At 50.4% G+C, this 26481-nt stretch overlaps 1 protein-coding gene across 1 annotated transcript in view; it reads left to right on the forward strand.

Annotated features, from left to right (window-relative positions):
- Positions 1-26481, forward strand: part of LOC146339257 (uncharacterized) — a 66618-nt gene that overhangs the window by 32556 nt on the left and 7581 nt on the right. The window contains exons 11-16 of the mRNA XM_084811424.1: positions 7737-7850; positions 8929-9130; positions 9941-10090; positions 10768-10962; positions 11516-11638; positions 17288-26344. Coding sequence (XP_084667550.1) covers positions 7737-7850; positions 8929-9130; positions 9941-10090; positions 10768-10962; positions 11516-11638; positions 17288-26344 — 9841 coding nt within the window. The remainder of the gene's footprint in view (positions 1-7736; positions 7851-8928; positions 9131-9940; positions 10091-10767; positions 10963-11515; positions 11639-17287; positions 26345-26481) is intronic.

Raw genomic sequence — 26481 nt, forward strand, 5'->3', positions numbered from 1 at the left:
TCTTCTTGGAGAGGTGATCTCAGAAGGTAGTGCTGGGGGATTCCTGTTCGGTGGCACGGCCGTTGCCCTGTGCTGTCCCTCAGGGTTCCATTTCATCCCTCATGCTATTTAACTTATGTATGAAGCTGCTGGGAGAGATTATCCAGAGTCTAGGGGTTTGATACCACCAGTATACTAATGACACCCAACTCTATCTCTCCTTTCCATCTAAATCCAAGTGTTCCAGTTCTAAATTGGTGCCTGATGATGATGAACATTTCTATACTGCCCAATAGCCGGAGCTCTCTGGGTGGTTTACAAATATTAAAAACATTAAAAGTACAATATACAGAGATTAAAAACCATTTACATAAAAAACACATGAACAGACAATATACACAAAAGGAACATAGATCTAAAACAATCTCAAAAACAATCTCAAAAACAAACAACCATAAGATATTCCAGGATTGATCAAACACTTATCATATGCTGCTAAATGCCTGGGAGAAGAGAAAGGTCTTAACCTGGCACCGAAAAGATAACAATGTTGGTGCCAGGCAGGCCTCGTCGGGGAGATCATTCCATAATTTGGGGACCACCACCAAAAAGGCCCTCTCCCTTGTTGCTGTCTTCCACGTTTCCCTCGGTGTAGGCAGCTGGAAGAGGGCCTTAGATGTTGAGCATAGTATATGGTAGGTTTGTGTTGGGAAAGGCGCTCCGTCAGGTATTGTGGTCCCAAGCCGTGTAAGGCTTTATAAGTTAAAAACAGCACCTTGAATCGGGCTCAGAAACATACAGGCAGCCAGTGCAAGCGGGCCGGACTCGGTCTTATATGTTCTGACCTTCTGGTGCCTGTTATCAACCTGGCCGCCGCATTTTTCACGAGCTGCAGTTTCTGAACCGTCTTCAAAGGCAGCCCCACGTAGAGTGCATTGCAGTAATCTAACTTGGAGATTACCAGAGCATAGACAACTGAAGCCAGGTTATCCCTGTCCAGATGGGGGCATAGCTGGGCCACCAACCGAAGTTGGTAGAAGGCGCTCTGTGCCACTGAGGATGCCTGAGCCCCAAGTGACAAAGAAGGTTCCAGGAGGACCCCCAAGCTATGGACCTGCTCCTTCAGGGGGAGCGCAACCCCATCCAGAACAGGCTGAACACCCTCAATCCAGTCAGAAGAACCACCTACCAACAGCATCTCAGTCCTGTTTGGATTAAGCTTCAGTTTATTAGCTCTCATCTAGTCCATTGTCACAGCCAGGCACCGATTCAGCACATCCACAGCGTCACCTGAAGAAGATGAAAAGGAGAAATACAGCTGCGTGTCATCAGCATACTGATTGCAACACACCCCAAAACTCTGGATGACCGCACTCAGTGGTTTCATGTAGATGTTGAACAGCGTGGGGGACAAAACTGACCCCTGTGGAGTCCCATGCTGGAGAATCCATGGGGCTGAGCAATATTCCCCAAGCACCACCTTCTGGAACCGACCCTCCAAGTAGGAGCGAAACCACTGCAATGCAGTGCCTCCCACTCCCAGCTCAGACAATCGTCCCCGAAGGATGCCATGGTCGATGGTACTGAAAGCCGCCGAGAGATCAGGGAGAGTCAACAGGGTCACATTCCACCTGTCTCTCTCCTGACATAGGTCATCATACAGGGTGACCAAGGCTGTTTCTGTGCCAAAACCTGGCCTGAGCCCCAACTGAAATGGATCCAGATAATCGGTCTCATCCAAGAGTGCCTGGAGCTGGTTGGCAACCACCCGCTCAAGAACCTTGCCCAGGAAAGGAACATTTGCCACTGGCCTAAAATTACTAAAAAATGCCAGGTCCAGGGACGGTTTCTTTAGGAGTGGTCTCACTACTGCCTCTTTGAGGCAGCCTGGGACCACCCCCTCTTGCAAAGAGGCATTAATCACCTCCCAGGAACAGCCAGCCACTCCATCCCTGCCAGTTTTTATCAGCCAAGGGGGCAAGGATCCAGTACAGAAGTGGTTGCACGAACCTGTCCAAGCACCTGGGTGAGGGAAAACAAACTGAAGCTTCATCGAGACAAGACCGAGGTGCTCCTGGTTAGTTGAAAGGCAGATCAGGGAACAGGAACTCCAGCTATGCTGGATGGGGTTACACTTCCCATGAAGACTCACAGTTTGGGGGCACTCCTGGACAAAGGCCTGAACCTGGGTGCCCAAGTCTTGGCAGTGGCCAGCAGTCTGTTTCCACTGCTGGCGCTTTACCAACTGCACCCATTCTGATCTGGCCACAGTCACTCATCCTCAAGTTCCATCCCATTTGGACTATTGTTACACACTTGACATAGGGCTGTGCTTGAAAACTGTTGGGAAACTTCAGCTGGTCCAGAATGTTGCACCCAGGCTGTTGGCCAGGGCCAGTTACACGGAGCAGCTTCACCGGCTATCAGTCTGGTTCTGGGCAGAATTCAAAGTGCTGGTTTTGACCTATAAAGCCCTATATGGTTTGGGACCAGGCTACCTGACAGGCCTTTTCCCATACAAGCCTGTGCGATCCTTAAGATCTTTGCAAGAGACCCTTCACTCCAGACTGCTACCTTCAGCAGTGCATTTATTATTTGTTTGTTTATTTATTTATTTATCATATTTCTACACCGCCCCATAACCAAAGTTCTCTGGGCAGTTTACAAAAGTTAAAACACTAAAATTCAATATACAAAGTTTATACAACATGTGCAACAGAAGCAGATGAGATTAAGAAGAGGTGGAAATAATACACAGAAGAACTATACAGGAAAGATCTTAATGTCCCTGATAGCCATGATAGTGCGGTCACTGAACATGAGCCGGACATCGTAGAGAGTGAAGTCAAGTGGGCCTTAGGAAGCGTTGCTAACAACTAAGCTAGCGGAGATGACACTATTCCAGCTGAGCTATTTAAAATCCTAAAAGATAATGCTGTTAAAGTGCTGCATTCAATATGCCAACAAATTTGGAACACTCAACAGTGGCCACAAGACTGGAAAAGGTCAGTTTACATTCCAGTTCCAAAGAAGGACAATGCCAAAGAGTGTTCAAACTACTGTACAATTGCGCTCATTTCACATGCCAGCAAGGTGATGCTCAAAATCCTACAAGCTAGGCTTTAGCAGTATGTGAACCGAGAACTACCGGAAGTGCAAGCTGGGTTTCGAAGAGGCCGAGGAACTAGAGATCACATCGCCAACATTTGCTGGATCATGGAGAAAGCAAGAGAATTCCAGAAAAATGTCTATTTCTGCTTCATTGACTACGCTAAAACCTTTGATTGTGTGGATCACAACAAACTGTGACAAATCCTTAAAGAGATGGGAGTACCAGACCACCTTATCTGTCTCCTGAGAAACCTGTACGAGGGTCAAGAAGCAACAGTAAGAACTGGACATGGAACAACGAGTGGTTCAAAATTGGGAAAGGAGTACAACAAGGCTGTATGTTGTTGCCCTGCTTATTTAATTTATATGCAGAGTACATCATGAGAAACGCCGGGTTGGATGAATCACAGGTCGGAATTAAGATTGCTGGGAGAATTATCAACAACCTCAGATATGCAGGCGATACCACCCTTATGGCAGAAAGCAAAGAGGATCTAAACAGCCTCTTGTTGAGGGTGAAAGTGGAGAGTGCAAAAGCTGGTTTGAAACTCAACATTAAAAAAACGAAGATCATGGCATCTGGCCCCATCACTTCCTGGCATATAGAAGGGGAAGAAATGGAAGCAGTGACAGATTTTATTTTCTTGGGCTCCAAGATCACCGCAGATGGTGACTGTAGCCATGAAATTAAAAGACGCTTGCTCCTTGAGAGGAAAGCTATGGCAAACCTAGACAGCATAGTAAGAAGCAGAGACATCACCTTGCCGACAAAGGTCCTCCTGCAAGGAGGTCAAATCAGTCTATCCTAAAGGAAATCAACCCTGATTGCTCATTGGAAGGACAGATACTGAAGCTGAAGCTGAAATATTTTGGCCACCTAATGCGAAGAGAAAACTCCCTGGAAAAGACCCTGATGCTGGGAAAGACTGAAGGCAAAAGGAGAAGGGGACGGCAGAGGATGAGATGGCTAGACAGCATCACGGATGCAATGAATATGAACTTGAGCACGCTCCGGGAGAGAGTGCAGGACAGGAAGGCCTGGCGTGCTATGGTCCATGGGGTCACGAAGAGTCGGACACGACTGAACGACTGAACAACAACAACAATACAAAGTTTAAAAACCATTTACATAAAACATACGGACAAACAACATATAACTAAAAACAACTTTGAACTAAAAACAATTTGTTTTAAAAATCCAACAATAAAACACAGCTTAAAATAACACTGCTTAAAAATAATATACAAAAGTTAGCAAAAGGAACAAAAGTTCGAAAAAGGTGTCAAAGAAAATCTGTATCTTCTGTTTATTTCCAAGCATTTGCTCTTATTATTCAGCTGAACAAAAGACAGACAGACAGACATGTATGGAAGATAATCCGTGGATTCGCTTAATAAATAAATAATTTTCAGTGTATTTACAGTCAGGGCCAGAAATATTGGAACAAGGATAACTGTTTTGGCAGTTGGCCTCTGTACACCACCACATTGAAGTTGAAAGGAAACACACCCAGGTGGGGGTGAAGTCAGGACTTTCAGCTGTAATTCAAGGGGTGTGACAAAAGTGGGGCACTAAACATTCAGGAAGGACAGCCAGTGGCATACACACACACACATCATTGGTGGCTCATAAGTAATGGAACAAACCAACATCTTTTCAAACTTAAGGATCGCCTTTAATACCTGGATGAAAACCTTTGCAGTCAATGACTGCCTGAAGTCTGGAACCCATGGACATGACCGAATGCTGAGTTTCCTCCCTCGAGATGCTTTGCCAGGCCTTTACTGCAGCTCCCTTCAGCTGCTGCTCGTTTGTGGGTCTTTCTGCCTTCAGTCTTGTCTTCAGTAAGTGAGAAGCATGCTCTGTTGGGTTGATACCAGGTGACTGACTTGGCCATTGGAGAACATCCCACTTCTTTGCCTTGAGAAACCCTTGGGTAGCTTTTGCTGTATGTTTTGGGTCAATATCCATCTGCAATATGAAGCGGCGTCCTCTCAGTTTGGCAGCATTTGGCTGAATCTGAGCAGAAAGTATAGCCCTATGCACTTTAGAATTCATGCTGCTGCTTTTAGCAGCAGTCAGGTCATCCATAAACACCAGTGACCTGGTTCAATTGGCAGCCATACATGCCCAGGCCATAGCACTGCCTCCACCATGTTTGACAGATGAGGTGGTATGCTTTGGATCCTGAGCTGATCCTTTCCTTCTCCATACTTTTCTCTTCCCATCATTCTGGTACAAGTTAATCTTGCTTTCATCAGTCCAAAGAATCTTATTCCAGAACTGGGCAGGCTTTTTCAGGTGTTTGCTAGCAAAGGCTAATCTGGCCTTTCAGTTCTTGAGCGTTACCAGTGGTTTGCACCTCGTTGCGAAGCCTCTGTATTTATATTCATAAAGCCGTCTCTGGACTGTAGATGTTGACAATGACACGCCCACCTCCGCAAGAGCATTCTTCACCTGGCTAGATGTTGCGAAAGGGTTCCTCTTCGCCATGAGCAGAATTCTGCAGTCATCCACTTTAGTTGTCTTCCATGGTCTGCCAGGCCCTTTTTTGTTGCTGAGCTTGCCAGTTAATTCCTTCTTTTTCAGGATGTTCCAGACTGTTGTGTTGGCCACTCCCACTGTTTTTGCTCTCTCTCTGATGGGTTTATGTTGTTTCCTCAGCCTAATGATGGCCTCCTTCACTCTCAAGGACACCTCTTTGGACCTCATGTGGGGAGTTCCAGTGAACAGCTACCAAATGCAAATGTGACACTCAGAACCACCTCCAGGCCTTTTATCTGCTTGACTGGTCATGGGCTGCCCAGGAAACAAGCCATACCTGGCCATGTAGCTGCTTGTCAGCCACTCCTTCCATTGCTTATGAGCCCCCAACGATGTGTGTGTGTGTGTGTGTGTGTGTGTGTGTGTATGGCACTGGCTGTCCTTCCTGAATGGTTAGTGCCCCACTTTTGTCAAACCCCTTGGATTACAGCTGAAAATCCTGACTTCGCTCCCATCTGGGTGTGTTTCCTTTCAACTTCAATGTGGTGGTGTACAGAGGCCAACTGCCAAAACAGTTATCCTTGTTCCGATATTTCTGGCCCTGACCGTATACCTGGATACAGACAGAGGCACATTTGGCAACAGTGGATTGGATACAAAAATCCAACATAAGGTCAGAGAAAATCATTCATTAGCTACTCATCAGGTTCAAGCTTGTCTCACACAATCTACATAATCATGCTTACTTATCCAAAACTCTTGGCTACGTGCAGTTTCACCTTTAGCTAATGTTTCTTTCACAAAGGGAAGGCCTGCCGGAATAACAACATTTGGTAGTGACATGAGACAGGACCTACTTGGTGGCTGCTCCCAGGCCCTTGCGAAGGAGGCTAGGTTCACTTCCTCTCTGCTGTCCTTCCGCTGACAGGCAAAGACTGTTGGGTTGGAGGCTGTTTTTCTGTTATTGTTGTGTTTTTAATTGTGTTTTAGTGCATTTGTTTCATTATTGTTTGAATCAAGTTTTCGTTATGATGGTAAGCTGTCCCGAGTGCCATTTTTCTTGATCGAAAGGCAGAGCACAAATCAAATCAATAAATGCTCCACCAGCCTGAACTACAGACCCTCCTCAAGACATGTAACTGGAAAGGCTCCCTTGGGATCACGCTGTAGCAGAACAGATTTTGGATTGTGCCAAATGCACTCTGAACCCCCCAGCCTTGGGGTAAGTTGCCCTAGGCATGCTAGGCCCCTTCAGTAAGGGCGCCTGGGATGGAGAAAGTGGTTAGAGAGATGTTTCCCCCTCCGTCTCTCATAATTCTAAACCTCAAGGTCATCCAAAGAAAGGAGGAGGCAGCTGTAGACAGTACTGAGCTGGATGGACCAATGGCTGGACTCTGCCAAGTCCCCTTTCTCTGGGTGTTTCTACATTAAGCAAAAACCCCACAGAACCCCACATCCTTTCTGGGGCTTCCTGCTTTCGGTTTCTTTGCGGGATTAGGAAAGGCATCTTTACACGGCAGTCACATAGTTTGAACTGTGTGCAAAAGAGCTTGTTTTCATAGCTCGCAGCCCCCAGGAAACCACTGACTTACTTCTGAGTAGACATAAAGTGTAAGATTGTGCTGTAAGTGTGCAACCCTTGGCATACTTACTTGGGAGTTAGCCCCACTGAACTCAGTGGGGTGCTCTGAAACAACAGAGGACGTTGCTTCTGAGCTTGGTGGGGTAGAGGATCAGATGCGTCTCCCTTCGTGGCAGGGAGGCATTTTCCCCTCTTCTCCCTCGAGTTGAGAAATGCGGAGGAAGGAGACGCAATCGGCAGGCAATTCTTGCCCTTGCGCCTGTCAAATCTCATCCTGACGGCGCCCCCAACAACTGAAAACAAACACCCACAGCAGGCAGGCACAGCGGTTTCTTCCGCTATGGGAGAATTTCACGGGGCGGTCATGGCGCTCCTGTTCCGTGGGCTGGAAAAAATACCACATTTTTTGCGTTTGGGGAAAACACAAGACAGGAGGGGGGAAATGGCGGAAGACACCCTGGAGGGTCATGGCGGCATCTAAAGAGCCCGCAAACCTCCGAGAGAGCGCCATCTCAATAGCAGGAAGAAAGCCCCCTGTGATGAACCCCTCTGTCTCATTTTCTCTCTCTCTCTCTGCAGTAGCCCAGAAACCTCTCGCCAGCTGTTGCACCTGCACGCACAAGCAGAGCTCGTCCAGCAGGAGGCGACCTTCCAGGCTGCCCTGCTTGTCACTGAGTTATTGGTGGGGGAACGGTGAGTCCACGGCAGGGCCATGGGTGGCCTTGGAGAAGCACGGGTCAAAGGCTCTCCGGTCAGCATTCAGCAGAGGGTGCAAGATAGGCAAGGCAAGCTTTCTGGCCGCCCTGCCAGCACAGGGACTCCACCACACATACTGTGCCCAAAAGGATCTGCGGTTGTTTCTGAGTTCATGCTGCATTTTATATTTTCTGGTTAAAACACATCTCTGTATCGCCCAGAGTACTCTTTGGCAGTGGGTGGCATAAAATGTGGTGAGTGAATAAAATGTCCAGTCATTTCTAGGCGGAGAGCATTATTGAATGGAAGAGAATGGGAAAGGGGGGTGTTTGCTGACCTACCCTGGACGAGGTTTTGGCTTTTCAGTTCTCAGTCTTGACCAGAGCAACGTGTACTTCATGTCCCTTTGGAAGGGGCTGTGTGGCACTCAATCTTTATTGCTCTCAAACCTGAAAATACAGGGGGCCCCAGGTATGAGATGGACTCAGTTAGTTGTTTCACCCATGGGGCAAATAGCAGCCAGGGTGGGGTGGGGGAGAGGTTTAAGTTAGAAAAGTGGCACAAGGGATGGGGTAAACTCCCCTCTTCCCCATCCCTTACTAAACAGAGGGAGGAGCATGTACGGCGTATTGTTTGTATTACACCCAGGGACGTCTGTCGCTGGGAAATCCAGTTCTTCTTTGGCTTGACGGAGCTCCATGGTGCGTACAACTCAATTTGCGTTTGCAAGCTGAGCTGCAGGCTGTTCCCTGAACTATAGGAACGTTTTTTGGTGTTTTTTTTAATGGTGCCAAATTGTAATTTGCATAAATTGCTCAGAAATTTGCACAAATTGCAGAACCTGGGAAAAAAATGCACAAAATGCCCCGAAAGTTCACGAACTGGCCCATCTCACTGCAGACCTAGTCGGGCGCCGCAGCAGGAACCAGAATGGGGGGGGGGGGCAACCTAGGAAAACTCATCAAACTCCATTCCCCAAATGGATTTCTCCAGCTTTAATAGGTTGCACTTAATTCAGGCTAACCGCACACTCTGCATATTCATTGCTGACTCCATGTGACGCTCCCTTTGGCAGGTTCTGGGACTCACAGCCCATTGTGCCCGAGGCTAGTCACCGGGAGCTGGCTCGGCTGCGGCTGGCAGCAGGGCACAGGCTGGAGTTGCCGTGGCGGGAGGCCGAGACCATGCCTGGAAGACTGATAATGGTAAAACCAGGGGCATCAGCTGAATGGGAGCTCAGTGCTTGCGAGCAGAAGCTGAACCTGATGGCCTTGGAAGTGCGCTCTGTGCCCCAAGCGGGGCTGAGGGGGAGGCGGCTGGGGGCAGCCTAGCAATGCCAGAGCCCATTTCCCACAAAATGATGAGGAGACTAGAAACAGCAAGGTACGGCAGGCAGAGGGCTCAGTCACAGCTCAGGTGCGCTGCTTCATGAGCCATGCTCTGCATAGGCCTCCCAGCTGGAAAGAGGCATGCCCAGAGCCTCATGCTGAGAGAAAGCGGGCACCCTCCTTTCAGGGAGGTAATTCTGCTACCACACTCCATTGGGAGTGACTGAATGCATGTCATGCCCAACACGGAGACCCCACAGATGTGCCTGCCTGCCCCAGAAGAGGCTGGCTGGACAGCACTTAATCATGCAGGCAAAGCAGGGTGGCTACAGCGGACTGACAGGAGTCTTTCAGTATTTAATTAATATACTTTTCAGTGCATATGTGCAGTTCTCTGAAGTAATGAACAATTTGGGAATGACTGTTAGTAAGCAATTAAATAGGTACTTGGTATGCATGACAAAGGCACCAATCCCTCTGACAAGGGGAGGGGTTAAAGGGAGGGTTGCTCTATGCTAATGATATTGGCAATAATAATAGGCAAATTCTTAAACATAAGAAATGATTGCCAAATACTCTGCTGTTGTGCAATACAACCCTGAATGTATCTAAGTTCAGGGCCTTTGGACCTCGGTGAAGTTTTTGCCATGCCCCCACCACCATAGTGAAATCTCTCGCCCTGCTTTCCCTTTACTTGTGGCCTTGGACAGTGAATCCCAAGTCATTGAGGCTATGGCTGTTCTGCTTTTTACCCCATAGCAGGTTCTACTGGACCGGATTTTGTTCCAGCAAGAGAGAGACAGAACCCATCTGGTCCAGATCCTCTTGGCCCTGGCAGAGCCAGGAATGGTTCACGAAAGAGGCCGTGGCAGGAAGCAGACGACCCCCCTAGGAGCAGGTATAGCAGGAGTGGCAGGGAACGTCATTTGACTCACAGCAAGTATGCCCAGTCAGACAGACTGTGTACATTATATAGCTATGCAGGCTTTTGTCCGTTGATAAAAATAAATGCCAATAAGGCTGAACAAATATTTGGAGGCAGGCTCCCCGGCCTGCCAAGGGCTTCTGTCTTAGCAAGATGATGGTATACCAGCACGTAGGATGATCCGGAGCTCCAGCTGGCTCCCCGTTATCAACAGTTTGCTGTCCTGGCAGAAATGCCCTCTGCACTCTGGGTAGGGCGTCAATGACGATGAAATCCTGAAGCTCACGGGAGTGGATCAGGAGAGCCGAGCTCCAGCAGGAATGGCTTCTTTTAAGAATTCTTGCAAGGAGGAGAAAGCTCATGGAGCTGGTCTTGGCAGCGAAAGCCACCCTGCCATCCTGCGGGGATGGGGGCGCAGGAAGGTCTGTGGCTTTGCCTTCCTCCTTTCTTGCCCACGGAGCGGGACCCTTGCCCCCCACGCCAGCACTCTCTGGTGCCAGTTTTGAAACCAAGCTCTCAGGGTCCTGAATGATGGACCACATGATGGCTATCAATGCTGAGCTGCCCACTCGCAGAGCATCCATCAGGCCCAGACCTGTGCCCTGCTCTCCCTGTGCACCCAAATCATCCCTCTCTTCTGCCCCCCACAGGATGCAGCCAGGAGGACGCCTCGCCTGCCTCGCAGGAAGCCATCTCCCAGCTGCTGAAGCTGGCCCAGAAGCGGCTGCAAGTAGCCAGGGGGGCGGCGGTGTCGTGGCAGGACTGTGCTGTCATGGTGCTTTCAGAACTGCAGCAGGAGCAGCAGCAGGAGCTGAGCCGCAGCATGGAGGACCTGGCAGGGATCGTCAGCGGAAGGGTGAGGGATGGCGCGGAGGGCAAAGGAAAGAGGGTGGAAGCACATGCAGCCTTGGGCCGGGCCGGCCTGCCGTTGCCTGCTCCAGCTGGTGACTGACAGCACAGGGGTCCTGCCTAGCGCTGCTTCCTGGGCAGGGCGGCCACTTCTGCACGGCCAGGAAAGAGGGAGTGCATCACCCCGAAAGAGGCTCAGCAGCCGGCCTCAGACATGGAACATGTGGGGTAGTCAGAACGGGTCAGAATGCCTTTCTCAGCAGGAGCAGGTCACATTCCCTTCACATCTTGGTTTAGGAGCCAGCGCTCAGAGGCTGTGAACTAAATGCTGGGGGTGGGGGGTGAGCCCCAGCACCTCTCTATTCAGAAATGAACCACTACGAGGGCAGAGATGTCTCCAGGCTGAACCGATGGCGGATGCCCTCCACAGCACCTTTGGCTTGCTGGAAGTCCAAGCCTATCCCTAGCAGAATCCCAGTGGTGCCACATTGGCCCACGATGATGCACAATGACAGGCGTGGCTCCATTGCACATATTCAGTTATTTTTATCCATCCCCAGGAGGGGGAAGCCTGCCCCACCCTCTACGCGAGACTCCTCACCCAGCTGCGAGAGCCACCCTTGAGGTCGTTGGTCCGGCACTTGCAGGCCGACTCTTCCCAGGAGCAGCAGCACACGGTGCCGGTATGTGTAGAAACTGGCCCACCCCTCTCCAAGTGGGGCAAGAAATGAGGGCACAGCAGTGGGTGCAGGAGGACAGCGTGAGGAGAGGAAGCTGCCTTGCACAGCGTCAGCCCATTGTCCCACCTAGTCCAGCGTTGCCTCCTGCTCTCTAAGTAGACAAGGTCTTTCCAGGACTGCTCCAAGAAATCCTTTCTCCTTTTTTAACTCAAGATGCTGGGGATCGAACCTGGGACCTTGTGCATGCAAAGCATGTGCTCTGCCCCTGAGCTAGGGTCCCTCTCCTAGGGACTGGGAAGGATGATGAGGGCAATGGAGGATGGATGGGAGCAAATGCAGATATACGAGAAGACTGAGGGGAGATCGGATAGCGCTCTTCAAGTCCTTGAAAGGTTGTCTCAGAGAGGAAGGCCAGGATCTCTTCTCGATCATCCCAGAGTGCAGGACACGGAAGAATGGGCTCAAGTTTCAGGAAGCCAGATTCCAGCTGAACATCAGGAAAAACTTCCTGCCTATTAGAGCAATGCAGCAATGGAACCAGTTACCTAGGGAGGTGGTGGGCTCCCCCACACTGGAGGCATTCAGGATGAGGCTGGACAGCCATCTGTCAGGGATGCTCTGACTTGGATTCCTGCACTGAGCAGGGGGGTGGACTCGATGGTGTTATAGGCCCCTTCCAACCCTACTATTCTATGAGTCTATGATTCTATGATTCTAAATGTCATTTCAGTTGGGGATAAGGAGTGAGAGGTTAAGAGTGCAATCCTATGCATGTTTGGACAGAAAAAATTCCTACAGTTCCCAGCATTCCCAGGCAGCACACTTAAAGGCTCCTGCCAGCCCAGCCCAGCCACCCAAAGAAGAGTTTGCCCGTGTCTCTCTGCATGATGGGGTGCTCTCCAACCAGCCTCTGCTGGGGGCAGGCAGGCACTTCTATTGGGTCTCGGTACTGGTCACCCTGTTGTAGCAGAATGATGTCCCCTGAAAGAACGGTGCCTGCTTTCTCTCTGTATGAGGCTCTGGGCACACGACACTGGGCTGGCAGCAGCCTTTAAGTATTTAAGACACAACCCCATGCATGTATAGACAGAAAAAAAGTCCGATGACTCCCAGCATGCCCCAGCCAGCATGGCTGGCAGGGGAATGCTGGGAGTTGTGGGCTTTTTTCCATCTAAGCATGTATAGGATTGCACTATAAGCTACTCGGAAGTCCCCTGTTTGCCCGTAGCCATTTGCAAAGGCACCCACACCTTCCAAGGGCCATTCCCTGTAATTTGTTTTAATATGTTCCAGCCAAAAGCCTAATTGAAAACAGGGGAGGAGAGGTGGTGTCAGATAGTCTGCACCCTCCAAAGGACCTAGGCCATTCGAGGGGAAGCTGGAGGATTGAGTCCCATTAGCATGGTGGGAGTGGAAGCGTTGTGGGAATATTGGGAATAGTTTGATAAATTTGCAGATAGCAGTTGCAATAAACAGTCTGTTAAGACTTATAGTCAAGGTGAAAAAGAAGGATAAAAACTTTATTCAAAGTAATAAAGGAACGTACATAGGGCTTCTTCACACGAAGCTTTTATCCTGCTATTGAGATTGCTCACTCACAGAAGTTTGCAGGTCATTTTCATGGCATCGTTAATCTCCAGGGAACATCCAGAGGTATTTCCTGGTTTTTCCATCTCAAATAGATCCAGAACTAATGAACCATTTTTTAAACTCGGAATGTAATGCAATTAAACAGCCCCATCACTTCCTGGCATATAGAAGGGGAAGAAATGGAAGCAGTGACAGATTACTTTCTTGGGCTCCAAGATCACTGAAGACGGTGACTGTAGCCATGAAATTAAAAGACGCTTGCTCCTTGGGAGGAAAGCGATGGCAAACCTAGACAGCATAGTAAGAAGCAGAGACATCACCTTGCCGACAAAGGTCCGTCTAATCAAAGCTATGGTTTTCCCAGTAGTAATGTATGGCTGTGAGAGCTGGATTATAAGGAAGGCTGAACGCCGAAGAATTGATGCTTTTGAACTGTGGTGCTGGAGAAGACTCTTACGAGTCCCCTGGACTGCAAGGAGGTCAAATCAGTCCATCCTAAAGGAAATCAACCCTGACTGCTCATTGGAAGGACAGATACTGAAGCTGAAGCTCAAATATTTTGGCCACCTAATGCGAAGAGAAAACTCCCTGGAAAAGACCCTGATGCTGGGAAAGACTGAAGGCAAAAGGAGAAGAGGACGGCAGAGGATGAGATGGCTAGATAGCATCACCGATGCAATGAATATGAACTTGAGCACACTCCGGGAGAGAGCGGAGGACAGGAAGGCCTGGCGTGCTATGGTCCATGGGGTCACGAAGAGTCGGACACGACTGAACAACTGAACAACAACAACAAGATGGCGCTGTTTCAGCTGACTGTGGCTCAGATCATGCGCTTCTTGTTGCAAAATTTCAGCTTAAATTGTTGAACGTAGGGAAAACCACTAAACCATTCAGGTATGACCTCAATCATATCCCTTATGAATATACAGTGGAGGTGAGGAATAGATTTCAGGGATTAGACCTGATAGACAGAGTGCCTGAGGAACTATGGACGGAGGTCCGTAACATTGTGCAGGAGGCAGCAACGAAATCCATCCCAAAGAAAAAGAAATGCAAGAAAGCAAAGTGGCTGTCTGGTGAGGCTTTACAAGTAGCTGAGGAAAGAAGGGAAGCGAAAAGCAAGGGAGAAAGGGGAAGATATACCCAACTGAATGCAGATTTCCAGAGAATAGCAAGGAGAGACAAGAAGGCCTTCTTAAATGAACAGTGCAAAGAAATGGAGGAAAACAACAGAATGTGGAAGACTAGAGATCTCTTCAAGAAAATCGGAGATCTCAAGGGAACGTTTTGTGCAAAGACGGGCATGATAAAGGACCAAGAAGGCAGGGACCTAACAGAAGCAGATGAGATTAAGAAGAGGTGGAAAGAATACACAGAAGAACTATACAGGAAATATGTTAATGTCCCTGATAGCCATGATAGTGCGGTCACTGAACTTGAGCCGGGCATCCTAGAGAGTGAAGTCAAGTGGGCCTTAGGAAGCATTAGTAACAACAAAGCTAGCGGAGATGACAGTATTCCAGCTGAGCTATTGAAAATCCTAAAAGATGATGCTGTTAAAGTGCTGCGCACAATATGCCAACAAATTTGGAACACTCAACAGTGGCCACAAGACTGGAAAAGGTCAGTTTACATTCCAATTCCAAAGAAGGGCAACGCCAAAGAGTGTTCAGACTACCGTACAATTGCGCTCATTTCACATGCCAGCAAGGTGATGCTCAAAATCCTACAAGCTAGGCTTCAGCAGTATGCGAACCGAGAACTACCGGAAGTACAAGCTGGGTTTCGAAGAGGCAGAGGAACTAGAGATCAAATCGCCAACATTCGCTGGATCATGGAGAAAGCAAGAGAATTCCAGAAAAACGACTATTTCTGCTTCATTGACTACGCTAAAGCCTTTGATTGTGTGGATCACAACAAACTGTGGCAAATTCTGAAAGAGATGGGGGTACCAGACCACCTTACCTGTCTCCTGAGAAACCTGTACGAGGGTCAAGAAGCAACAGTAAGAACCGGACATGGAACAACCGATTGGTTCAAAATTGGGAAAGGAGTACGACAAGGCTGCATATTGTCGCCGTGCTTATTTAAATTATATGCAGAGTACATCATGAGAAACGCCGGGTTGGATGAATCACAGGTCGGAGTTAAGATTGCCGGGAGAATTATCAACAACCTCAGATACGCAGACGATACCACCCTAATGGCAGAAAGCGAAGAGGATCTAAAGAGCCTCTTGTTGAGGGTGAAAGAGGAGAGTGCAAACGCTGGTTTGAAACTCACCATTAAAAAAACTAAGATCATGGCATCTGGCCCTATCACTTCCTGGCATATAGAAGGGAAGAAATGGAAGCAGTGACAGTTTTTATTTTCTTGGGCTCCAAGATCACCGCAGATGGTGACTGTAGCCATGAAATTAAAAGACGCTTGCTCCTTGGGAGGAAAGCTATGGCAAACCTAGACAGCATAGTAAGAAGCAGAGACATCACTTTGCTGACAAAGGTCCGTCTAATCAAAGCTATGGCTTTCCCATTAGTAATGTATGGCTGTGAGAGCTGGACTATAAGGAAGGCTGAGCGCCGAAGAATTGATGCTTTCGAACTGTGGTGCTGGAGAAGACTCTTACGAGTCCCCTGGACTGCAAGGAGGTCAAATCAGTCCATCCTAAAGGAAATCAACCCTGAGTGCTCATTGGAAGGACAGATACTGAAGCTGAAGCTGAAATACTTTGGCCGCCTAATGCGAAGAGAAAACTCCCTGGAAAAGACCCTGATGCTGGGAAAGACTGAAGGCAAAAGGAGAAGGGGACAGCAGAGGATGAGATGGCTAGATAGCATCACCGATGCAATGAATATGGACTTGAGCACGCTCCGGGGAGAGCGCAGGACAGGAAGGCCTGGCGTGCTATGGTCCATGGGGTCACGAAGAATCAGACACGACTGAACGACTGAACAACACCAACATGGAACATTGAAAATTAAAAGCTTCCTGTCTCAGCAATCACGTGGTCGCTGTCTGGGAGCCCACGATAAATGCAGGAAGGCTCCAGAACGGGAGGACTGCAGGGCTTTTCTTTAGTGTAACCACAGCCATAATAATCTCATCTGCTGGAAAATAAAACAGCACCTCATTGTGGGTGGAGAAGGAAAAAGGGAGGAGGTGAGATAAGAAGGAAAGTGGTCAAGGTATAGGAGTGGACAAAGGGCAATTAAAGACAGGTTAAGCAAGTTAAAAAGGTAAAGGTGTCCCCAACCAGTTGTGTCCGACTGTAGGGTGCGGTGCTCATCCCCGTTTCTAAGCCGAAGAGCCAGCGCTGTCCGAAGACGCTTCCGTGGTCATGTGGCCGGCATGACTGAACACCGAGGTGCACGGAACGCTGTTACCTTTCCCGCCGAGGCGGTACCTATTTATCTACTTGCAATTTCTTGCTTTTGAACTGCTGGGTTGGCAGGAGCTCGGACTGAAGACGGGAGCTCACTCCGTCACGCAGCACTCGGGTTCGGGTCTCGAACTGCTGACCTGCCAACCTTCCAGTCTGCAGTTCAGCATCTTAACCACTAAGCCACCGCAGTCCCCTAAGCAAGTTAGCCCCTTATTTACCAGAGAGGATTAGTCAGCAAGGACAGAAAGATTATCATAACTATCACCTCCCGCTGTCCCAAACAATTAACTAACAAGCAGTTGTTGCCCATTTCCAACAAGCCGTGCGAGAGAGTACACCAGAGCGAATAAACCCAGTGTGGCAGGAGTGGGGAATGTGTAGTGTTGCAACTGATGCAACTGATTGCAACTGATGGGAGTTGCAATCCAAATGTTGTTGGATTGCAACTCCCATCAGCCCTAGCCAGCTTAGCCAATGGAGAGGAAAGATGGGAGCTGCAGTCCGACAACTTCTGGAGTCCCACATGCTCCCCACCCCTGCAATATGGGATGTTAAGCACCACAAGCATACAATAGAGAGACTCAGTCCAGGAATCCCGATTTCTTGTTTTCATTTCAGTAAGGAGGTTCCGGTCTCCTGCTTTGGGACTTAGAAGAGCTGTAACTTTTGTTTTCTAGGAAATTTTGCAGCTGGACCAGGAGCCTTGTGCTATGCAGGAGCTGTCAACATGTCGATCAGCAGCCTTCACGGAGAAGATCCTTTGGCGAGAGGTCCCAGATGCCCCCCAGAAAGGGAGCAAGAGGGAGGCCCGGGGGCCGCTCAGGATGGCCTCAGAGGCCTTTCCAGCCCAGGGGAAGCTGCAGCCAGAATGGGAAGGACTGGGACTCCACCCACCAAGAGGGCCAGAGGGCCCTGATCCTCACCAGATAGTACACAGTGATGCAGAAGAACTCGAGCTCCAGGGAACAGTACAGACAGGAGCAGGCATGCCTCAGGCTCAGGCACGACAGAAGCAGAAATCACTTCGGCCTCAGGGATCTCCAAAACAACGCCAGTTTCCAGAGGGATTCCAAAGAGAACCGAATGTTGTGGATCACCAGGATGTGAGGGATCCCCAGACCTTTGATCCCCAGAACATCTTGGAGACCCCACTTAGGCAGGCAGATGCCCAAGGGCCACTGGGTGGTCTTGTGCCGCAAGAATCTCAAAAGCAACCGGAGGTCATGATGAAGTTCCCTCAAGGCCGAAGGGAGTTTCAGGTAGAGCCAGATGTTCTTGACCTCCTAGAGAAAGAGTCCCCTCATCCTCAAGGAATTCCAGGGACCTCTGAGAAGAAGGAACCAAAAGCTGCCGGAGCTGGAGAGCTTGATGGCCTTCAGGACTCTCCTCAGCAACAGGAAGCACCACAGGGACCCGTTCTGACGGCAAGGGAGCCCCCTCGGGCTCAACGGCTGCCTTCATCCCAGGAGCCTTTGAAGAGGAAACCAAAGACTTCTCAACATCGGAAACACAGGAATATGTGGGGACAACAAGGAAGGGGGGATCCAGAGGTCTATCAGGCCTCCGTGGCTCCTGGAGAGGGCCAGAGTCTCCCTCAGGAGAAAGGGGTTCAGGCTCAGCAAGGACATCCCCTGGGCCCTCAGTTCCAGAAACTGAGTCTGGATACCTTGCAACCACACAGAGAGCTGCAGAGGAAGTCAAAGTCTTTGGGGTCCTTGGAGTCCATAATGCCCCAGCCGCAGCAGCTCCAAGGATGGAGGGATCCAGAAACCCCTTTGCAAATGCCATACAGAGGAGTAGAGATGCCCCATCTCCCAGGGGTACAGAGTAGGGCGGTGGGGGCTCTCAATCCCCAAACCGGTAGTGGCAGCCTGTGTGTTCCCCAGAGGGAAATAGAAACCACTCAAGCAGATGAAATGAGGAAAGCAATGGACCTGGAACCTCACACTTCTTTAAAAGGGAAGCAGGGGCTCCTTGTATCTCAGGAACAGGTAGACCCACAGGTCCACCCGCAGGAGCCTCTGCCTGAGGAATGGAGGGAATCAAAGGCCACTCAGCCTCAGATGGAACAGGAGACCCTTCAGGCCCACAAAGATCTCTATAAAGAATCCCCCACCCTTCAGGCTCCAGAAATGAGATCTTCCGAAGCTCCATGTCACCAGGAACAGAGGGTCCCAGAACCCTCCCAATTCCATTGGGCTCTGCTGCAGAAATCAAAATCTCTTGAGCCTCAAGAACTATTGGAGGCAAAGACCAAAGTAATCTGGCTGTCACCACAGATCTGGCAGGAATACAGATATCCTCAAGCCCCTTGGCCCTACGAGTGGAAAGAGGCCAAAGCCCAGGAAATTTCACAGGCAGAGAGGGAAGTTCTGAGGTGCCACGATTTAAGGGGCGTCCTCCAGCACCAGAAATTTCCAGAAAGTGAGCAAGATCCCATTCAGTTCCCAGCACCATTGCAAAAGGAGCCTGAAGTATCCATGATGAAAGAGAGGCCAGATCCCCAGGCCCTAGAAGTTCCACTGAGGGAGACGCAATTGCCCTCTCCTCAAGCAGAGAAGAAGACAGAGGCCTATGAGGCCCTGATGGAGACAGGTTCTCTTCATGCTCAGGAGAAGATACAGAGAAACCTGGGCAGGCCACAAGTCGCTCTGCTATGCGTTCAGAAGGAACCTGAGGCCCTTCCACACCAGAGTGATTCGGCGAGGAAGGCAAAGTCCCTTGAGTCTGTAGAGACGTCAACGTCACAAGATATGAGGCAGCTAGACAACAGCCACATCCCAGGAATGCCACAAGGGAGGCCCCACGGTCATCTGCAGAAGGAAATGGAGCCGCTGCAAGTGGAAGGGACCATGCTGAAGAAGCCAGAGGTTCTGGAAGCCTCACAGGCCTGTAAGCGCCTCAGCGTTATTGGGAGAGAGCAGGAGGCACTTGAATTGCAGGGATATAAGGGCCTCCAAGCCCTTCAGGCACAAGATCAGATGGGACCAGAGGCATTTTGGCTTCATGGGCCTGAATGTCAGCAGACCTCTATGCAAAGGGACCAACGGGCTCTTGTATTTCACAAAATGGGGAGTCCTCAAGATCTTTCTTTTCCAGAAAAGAAGAGTCTAGAAGCTACACAAGACTGGAGGGTACCAGAGCTTTCTCAGCTTCAAAACCTTCCTCACTGTGGAATCCTATGGACAAAGTCGAAGTCTCTTGAGCTGAGGAAGCCACCATCTTTTCAGACCCAGGAACTGAGGGAGCTGGAAGTCTCTTGCACACAGTCCCAGTTCCCAGAGATGGGTACAGAAGCTCTTGCCCCTCAGGATTGCAGGCGAGGAGAAGACTTTCAGACCCAGAAACTGAGGCAGAAACCACAGAGCCATCATCCAGGGGAACCTCCTCTGAAAGGGCAGGGACCCGTTCAAGTGCAAGGGATGCCACAGAAAGGGGCCAAGATTACTGGACCTCAAAATGTGGAAGAAACACAGGCCTTCTCATCTGAGGAAGGAAAGGGCACAGAAATCTACCCATCCCAGGAAGCTCAGCCAAAAAACGCAAAGGCCTTTGACTTGAGAGAGTCACTGACACTTCAGCCCCATGAAAGGAAGGCCCAGGAGGCTTTATATGTCCCAGGAGCTACCCCACAAAGGCAGATAGGGATCCCTCAACCACAGGAATTCAGAAGTCCAGAAACTCCACCTCTTCTGTGGAGGGTTTTGTGGCAGAAGGCAAAATCAGTTGAGCTGGGGAAACCACACATCCTCCCAAGTCCAGTGCTGGAACCCTCATTGGCCCAGGAAATGCCACAGAAGGAACTGCATGTTCCTCAACTTCCTCAGGAGATGAAGGAAACATCTGTGGTTCAGCCACAGGAAGAACCACAGATGGAGCCAGAGACCCAGAAGCCACAGGAACTAAAGGAGCCAAAGATCCTTTATACCCAAGGACTGAAGGAACCAGAGGCCCCTCCGACCGAGGCAGAAAGGGCCTTCAAGCACCAGGAAGGGAGAGCATCAGGAGTCCCTCCAGAAGCTCTGGTGGGACAATCAAACGGTCTCAATCTTCAGCCTCAAAAAATGAGAGAGGTGGAAACCTCTTCAGTCCAGAAAGCTCCACAGAGAAGGCCACAGATGCTTCAGGAGCAAGAAATTCCACAGATGGAAGTGGAATTGCTGAGGCACTCAGGAACGGTCATGGAAGGAGAACTGATGGGGCCAAAGCCCCATGAAAGGAAGAGTCTGGAAACTGTACAGACCCAAGAGGCTGTGCCACAAAAGGAAATGTGGCCTCCTCAGAGCCAGGAAGACATAAGTCCAGAATCCCCTCCTCTTCTATGGGGGGCCCTGGGGCTGAAATCGAAATCTTTTGAGCTAAGGAAGCCCTGTGCCTTAGAAGCCCAGGAGCTGAGGGGGTCACTGATGGTTCAGTCACAGAAAAGTTCACAGGTGGAACCAGAAGCTCATAAGCCAGAGGGATGTAAGAGTCCAAATGCCATTTCTCCTCAGGAACTGAGGGAAGCTATGGCCCCTCAGGTCCAGACAGAGGAGGAAACCTTGCAGGTTGCAGATGCCCAAGGGCTGCAGTCCCAGGAAAGGGGGAGTGCAACAATACCTCAGTTTGAGGAACCTGTGCCTGAAAGGTTAAACTCTTCTACTCTAAGGGAGAGGCAGGGCCTTCAAGAAACAAGGGAGCTGGAAACACCTCAGGCACAGAGAATCCCAGAGATAAAGATGAAAAGTTCTGAAGTGCAACAAAGAATGCTGGAACAGCCAAAAGTTCAAGGATTGGGGGATCCACAGGCCCTTCAGTCAAATGGAAGCGGATGTCTAGAAATCTTACAGGCCCAGGGAACATCCAAAATGTTTATTCACCCTGAGGAATGCAGAAGCCCAGAAACGCTTCCTCTTCTATGGAAGCTCCTAGGAATGAAGGCAAAATCGTTTGAGCTGAGGCAGCCACATGCTTTTCAGACCCAGGACATGAGGTACCTGGAGCCAGCTTTTGGGGCCCAAAGGATGTCACAGAAGGAACTGCACACTCCCCAGATTCAGAGGATGCAAAGGCAACAAATGGTCCTGCCACACATGGAACCAGAATCCCGTGAATCGGCAAACCGTGGAGGCCCAAAGATGCTTCATCCACTGGAATTTAGAGAACAGCAAGTCCCTCAGATCCAGATAAAGAAGGAGACTTTTCATGTCCAGGAAATGATGCTAACGGATCCACAGGCCTTTCAGCCTTCAGGTTCCCAGGAAGAGAGGGGTCCACAAATCCATCTTTATCAGCATGGTCTACTGGAGGATTCACAGGTGATGCAGGCCCTTCAACCTCAAGAATTGAGAAGGTTAGAAGCCGCTGAAGCCCAGACAGCGCTTTTTCTGCTCCAGAAACGTAGAAGTCCAGAAACACCTCCTCTTCTGTGGTGGGCCTTGGAGCTGGCCCAGCAAGGGATTCCACACAGGGAGCCGCTGGCTTCTCCTCAGCCCCAGGAGATGAACAAGCCACCAGCAGTACAACTACAAGGAAGGCTGCGGACAGAGTCCAAGGCCCAAAAGCCAAAGGACCATATGGACCAAAAGATCCTCTGTACCCAGGAACTGAAGGAACTAGAGGCCCCACAGGTACAGAAGGAGGATTTCCAAGGTGAAGGAATGACGCCAACGGATAACCTTATTCAAGCCCAGGAAAGGAGAAAGCCCAAATCTCCACAGCTTCAGGAAATTCTTGCTGAGGCAGAGTCTATTTGTCCCAGGTTGTCAAGCTCACAAGAGTTTGAGTCTCAAGCCCTGTGGAGGGCAGAACTGGCTGAAAGTCATAAGAGAAGTTCTCAGGCCCTTGAGGTCCAGATGCTGAAAGAGATGGAGGCTGTTCCAATTCAAGAATCTCCACAGGTAGAAAGGGAACCCCAGGATATAGAGGGATCCTCAAGGGAGCAAAAGACCCTTGCACCTAAGGAGCCAAATGACCTGGAGAGTTATCTGCTACAGGAAAATATGCCTGAAATGTGTGAGTGCTACAAAGATAGTCACTCCCATGTCCATGAGTCCCTGGAACCCCAGGGGGAACCAGACACTATACATGCCCCACCCACATCACTCCAGGCCCAGGCAATGTTGAAAAATGATCCAGGAGATTGTGGTCCTTCAGATGGGTCACAGGCCCTTCAACTAAAGGAAATGCCCCTGGCAAATGCTGGAACTCTAGAAAGGGTCAAGCTGGATGATTGCTCAGCCCTTGAATCCCCAGAGGGCCACAGCATGACAAAAGGTCTCCTGCCCCCAGGAAGGTTACTAGGAAAATCAAAGTCTCTTGACCTAAGGGAGCTACAGGCCCTGAAGGCACAAAAACTGTGGGAGCAGGAATCCCCTCAAACCCAGGGAATGCCAGAGCAGAGGCCAAAAGCTTTTCAGGTCCTGGAAGATCTCCAGATGAAACCACAGAAGAAGAATGGTCCTCAGGCCTTTAAATCCCATGAAAAGAGTGGTCAGGAGGTCTTACAGGCCCAGGGCACACCACAGTTACTTCAGTCCCAAGGACCAGATGCAGAAAGCTATCCTCTTCAGGGCCCCTTGGCGCTGAAGGCAGAACCTCTTGAGCTGATGGAGCCCTCTGCCTTGCAGAGCCAGGAGCTGAGGGAACTGACGGTGCTTCACTGTCAGGATTCCCCACAGCTGGATCCTGAGAACCTCACCCCCCAGAGAACCCTGGATCCCAAGACCCTCTGTCCACAGGGACACTGTGAAGGGAACTGCTGCGAGTTTGTGATAGATGATAAGCACTCTGAGATGCAAGGAATTGTGCAAAGATATCCCCAGACTTTCTTCATACAAGAATTATTTCAGCCTCAGGCAGCTGTACTCAGGAAACCAAAGTCTCTTGAACCCCAGGAACTGTCAAAACCATGTGCCTTTCTGCTCCAGGGGCTGAGGAAACCAGAAATTCCCCACACTCCAAGATGTGCACAGGAAGGTCCTCAGGTCCTCCAGAACCAAGTGGTGGAGGGCTTCAAAAATTGCCCACCACATGAAACTACACAGATAGCTAAAATCCCTCCGCATGACAAGGGGGTTCTAAAGAGTCAGGCTGAATCTCCCACACAAAAGGAGTGCAGGGGCCTGGAGACCTTTCAGCCTCAGGAGGAGCTTGGAGGAAATGAGCCAGGAGCCTTGGATTCCCAAGGAAGTCTCCACTTTAAGGTCCAACAGCTCCAAGGACAGAAAGAAGCAGAAGCTCTTCAACTACCAGGACATCCACAGATGCAACACATGGCTCTGCAAATCCAGGGGCTTTTGCAAAAGAGTCCAGAGAGTGTTGCTGTGGAATCCACAGTTTCAAGACACTCGTGTGCTCTTCGGCTGGAGCAGCAAACCCCACTGAAGAAGCCAGATACCCCTGTGAAGCATGGGAAGCCCCCAGCTCAGTTGCCCTTAGCGTATATTGAGACAAAAGCTCTCCCACCCTGGTGGACTCTGGGAAAATCAAAGTCGCTTGACCTGAGAGAGCTTCTGGCCTTCCAATCACAGGTGCTAGTAGGAGGGCTGGCGTCCTCTAATCTGCAGTGTATGAGTAGACTCAATATATGCCATCCACAAACAAAACTGCAAGAGAAGCTAATAGACCCTCAGAAATTCAAGGGTCCAATGGCCCTCCATTCCCAAACTTTTCCACGCCAGAAACTTCCCCAAAAGGACCAAGAGGGTCCCCAGCTCCAGGAAGGAAATGGGTGTGAGGCCCAGAAAACACAACAGATGGGGTCTCCCCAGGTCGAGGAGCCACTTAGAAATAAGGGAGATGACCTTTATTCCCAAGAACTGGAGACTGCCCAGATGTTCTGCCCCAAGGAATGTAGAGAATCAGAGGCTCTTCCACCCCAGAAATATTCTCCAGGTGCAAAGGAGCCTCTTCAGGTCCAGGGCCATGCGCAAGGGGAATCGGCATCTCGAGGGCTGGTGGAGCCACAGCCTCTTGATCCCCAAGAAAAGAGGGATCTAGAAAGCCCTCCACTCCTGAGAAACCTGCTGAGGAAGTCCAAGACTCTTGGACCCGAGGGGCTAAAAAGGCGTGGGGTTTTCCAGACTGGGCATGTTCAGAGCCCAGAAAGCCCTTGGGGTGATGTTCCTCTGAAATTGGGGGCACAGCTGCTTCAGCTCCAGGAACTTGTGGGGCAGGAGTCACCTAAGATGCAGGGGTTCAGTCAGCTGGGAGTCCTTCAGCATCAGGCGATCACAAACATTGTTGAAGGGATGCAGGAATCCACAGGGAATCTTGACTCCCAAAGAGAAGCTCACAGGATGGAAGTGGAGACCATCAGAGACCAGGAACCTCTGTGTGTGAACCAGGACTTTCCTCAAGAGCAAGGACATGCACCATGTGTAGCTCCCCAGGTCAGCTTATCACGACTCCTCCCTCCTCGTGATGTTCCACAGTTTGGGATTGGGCTCCTGCAGGAACTGGGGAGGCTGCACAATGAACTAGAAGCTCTTGGACCTGAAGAACTGAAGGATGGGGTCCTCTTCCTTACCCCACAAGGAAACATGGGTCTCCCTGAACCAGAGCAGCAAGTGGCAATTGCATCCAAGGGGACCATGGGACCACAGATGTCTCTGCACCAGGAGTCCCACCAGCCACCCCCAACAGATCAGAAAGGCTCTAAGACACATGGGAGACAGCAAGGGCAGCAGCAGCAGCAGACCCTTCAGCCTCCCCAGAGCCAGCAGAGAGTCCAAGGACCTTGTCAGACCCCAGGGGTACTGAAAAGGGAAACAGACCGGACCATGGGGTCACCAGCGCTGAAGGCACCGCGGGCGATCCAGCTGCAAGCATACTTGCCAGAGGCATCTCCTGCGGTGCCAGGGGTGACAGCTCCTCCTGGCCTCCAGTCCCAAGAAGCCATGGCGCCAAAGAGCCTTTGCCCTCAGGAATCCCCACAAGTTGGATGGGAACCCCTTAAAGCTGAGGGGAAGGTGACAGAGAGGGAGCAAGGGCCCACACTGACCCAAGAGCAGCACCCTTTCAAGCCACAGGGAGCTCTGCGGATGAAGTCAAAATCTCTTGAACCTCAGGAGTTGTCAAAGACACAGGACTTCCTGTGCCCGGGACTGAGGAGGGCCGAAGGCCTGCATTCCCAGCACAGGCAGCTACCCTCATCCCAAGAACCATTGCGCAGCCACCCACCGGCTCTTGGGTCCCAGGTAACGTCCCCAAAGAATCGGGAAACTCCCAAGGAGCAGGAAATGAGGGATCCAGACATCCTTCCCCTCCCAAATCAGAAGGAGCTGAAGGCTGAGGAGGTAGACGAGCATTTCCAGGGGGAGCAGGAGATGCCTCGGCTCCCAGAGTTAAGGCACCAGCTGTGGCGGGAACAGAAAATTCCAAGGAAGGTGGAGACCCTTGAGCCTCAGTGGCTGGAAGAAGCTCAGGCTGTTCCGAATCAGAAATGGAGAGAGATAGAAACGTTGCCGGGTGAAGGATCTCAGCTGAGAACTCTCTCCACCCCTGGGGTGGGCCTGTCAAACCTGGAAAATCTTGTGCCAGCAGTGCTGAGCAAGAGGCTGGAGGCGTTTCCATCCTGGGAGGAGGCGGCCACTGAAACTTGGAAACCCACGGCCATGTCTGCACTTTCTCCGCCCAGCCCTGGAAGGCACGGCCAGGAGCCGAGGTGGGAGCCAGCAGCTCTCAGCATGGGCGCATCCAGAGAGACCTCCATCTGCGGGGCCCCACCTGGGAGGGCCTCTGGACTGTCTTCGGTAAGGGGGGTGTGAGTTGGCAGGGCTGGGAGCCTGGTCCAGGAGGGCACCAAAGTGGGACAGCGGTGCTGTGGGTGGGGGTGAAGAGGAAGTGCATGTATATTTGCGTTTTAGAGAATGGACGCGGCAGCTGATGC

This window comes from Heloderma suspectum, chromosome 7, assembly GCF_057233095.1.
Source record: "Heloderma suspectum isolate Gila_16-S chromosome 7, 16-S_ref, whole genome shotgun sequence".
Lineage (NCBI taxonomy): Eukaryota > Metazoa > Chordata > Lepidosauria > Squamata > Helodermatidae > Heloderma > Heloderma suspectum.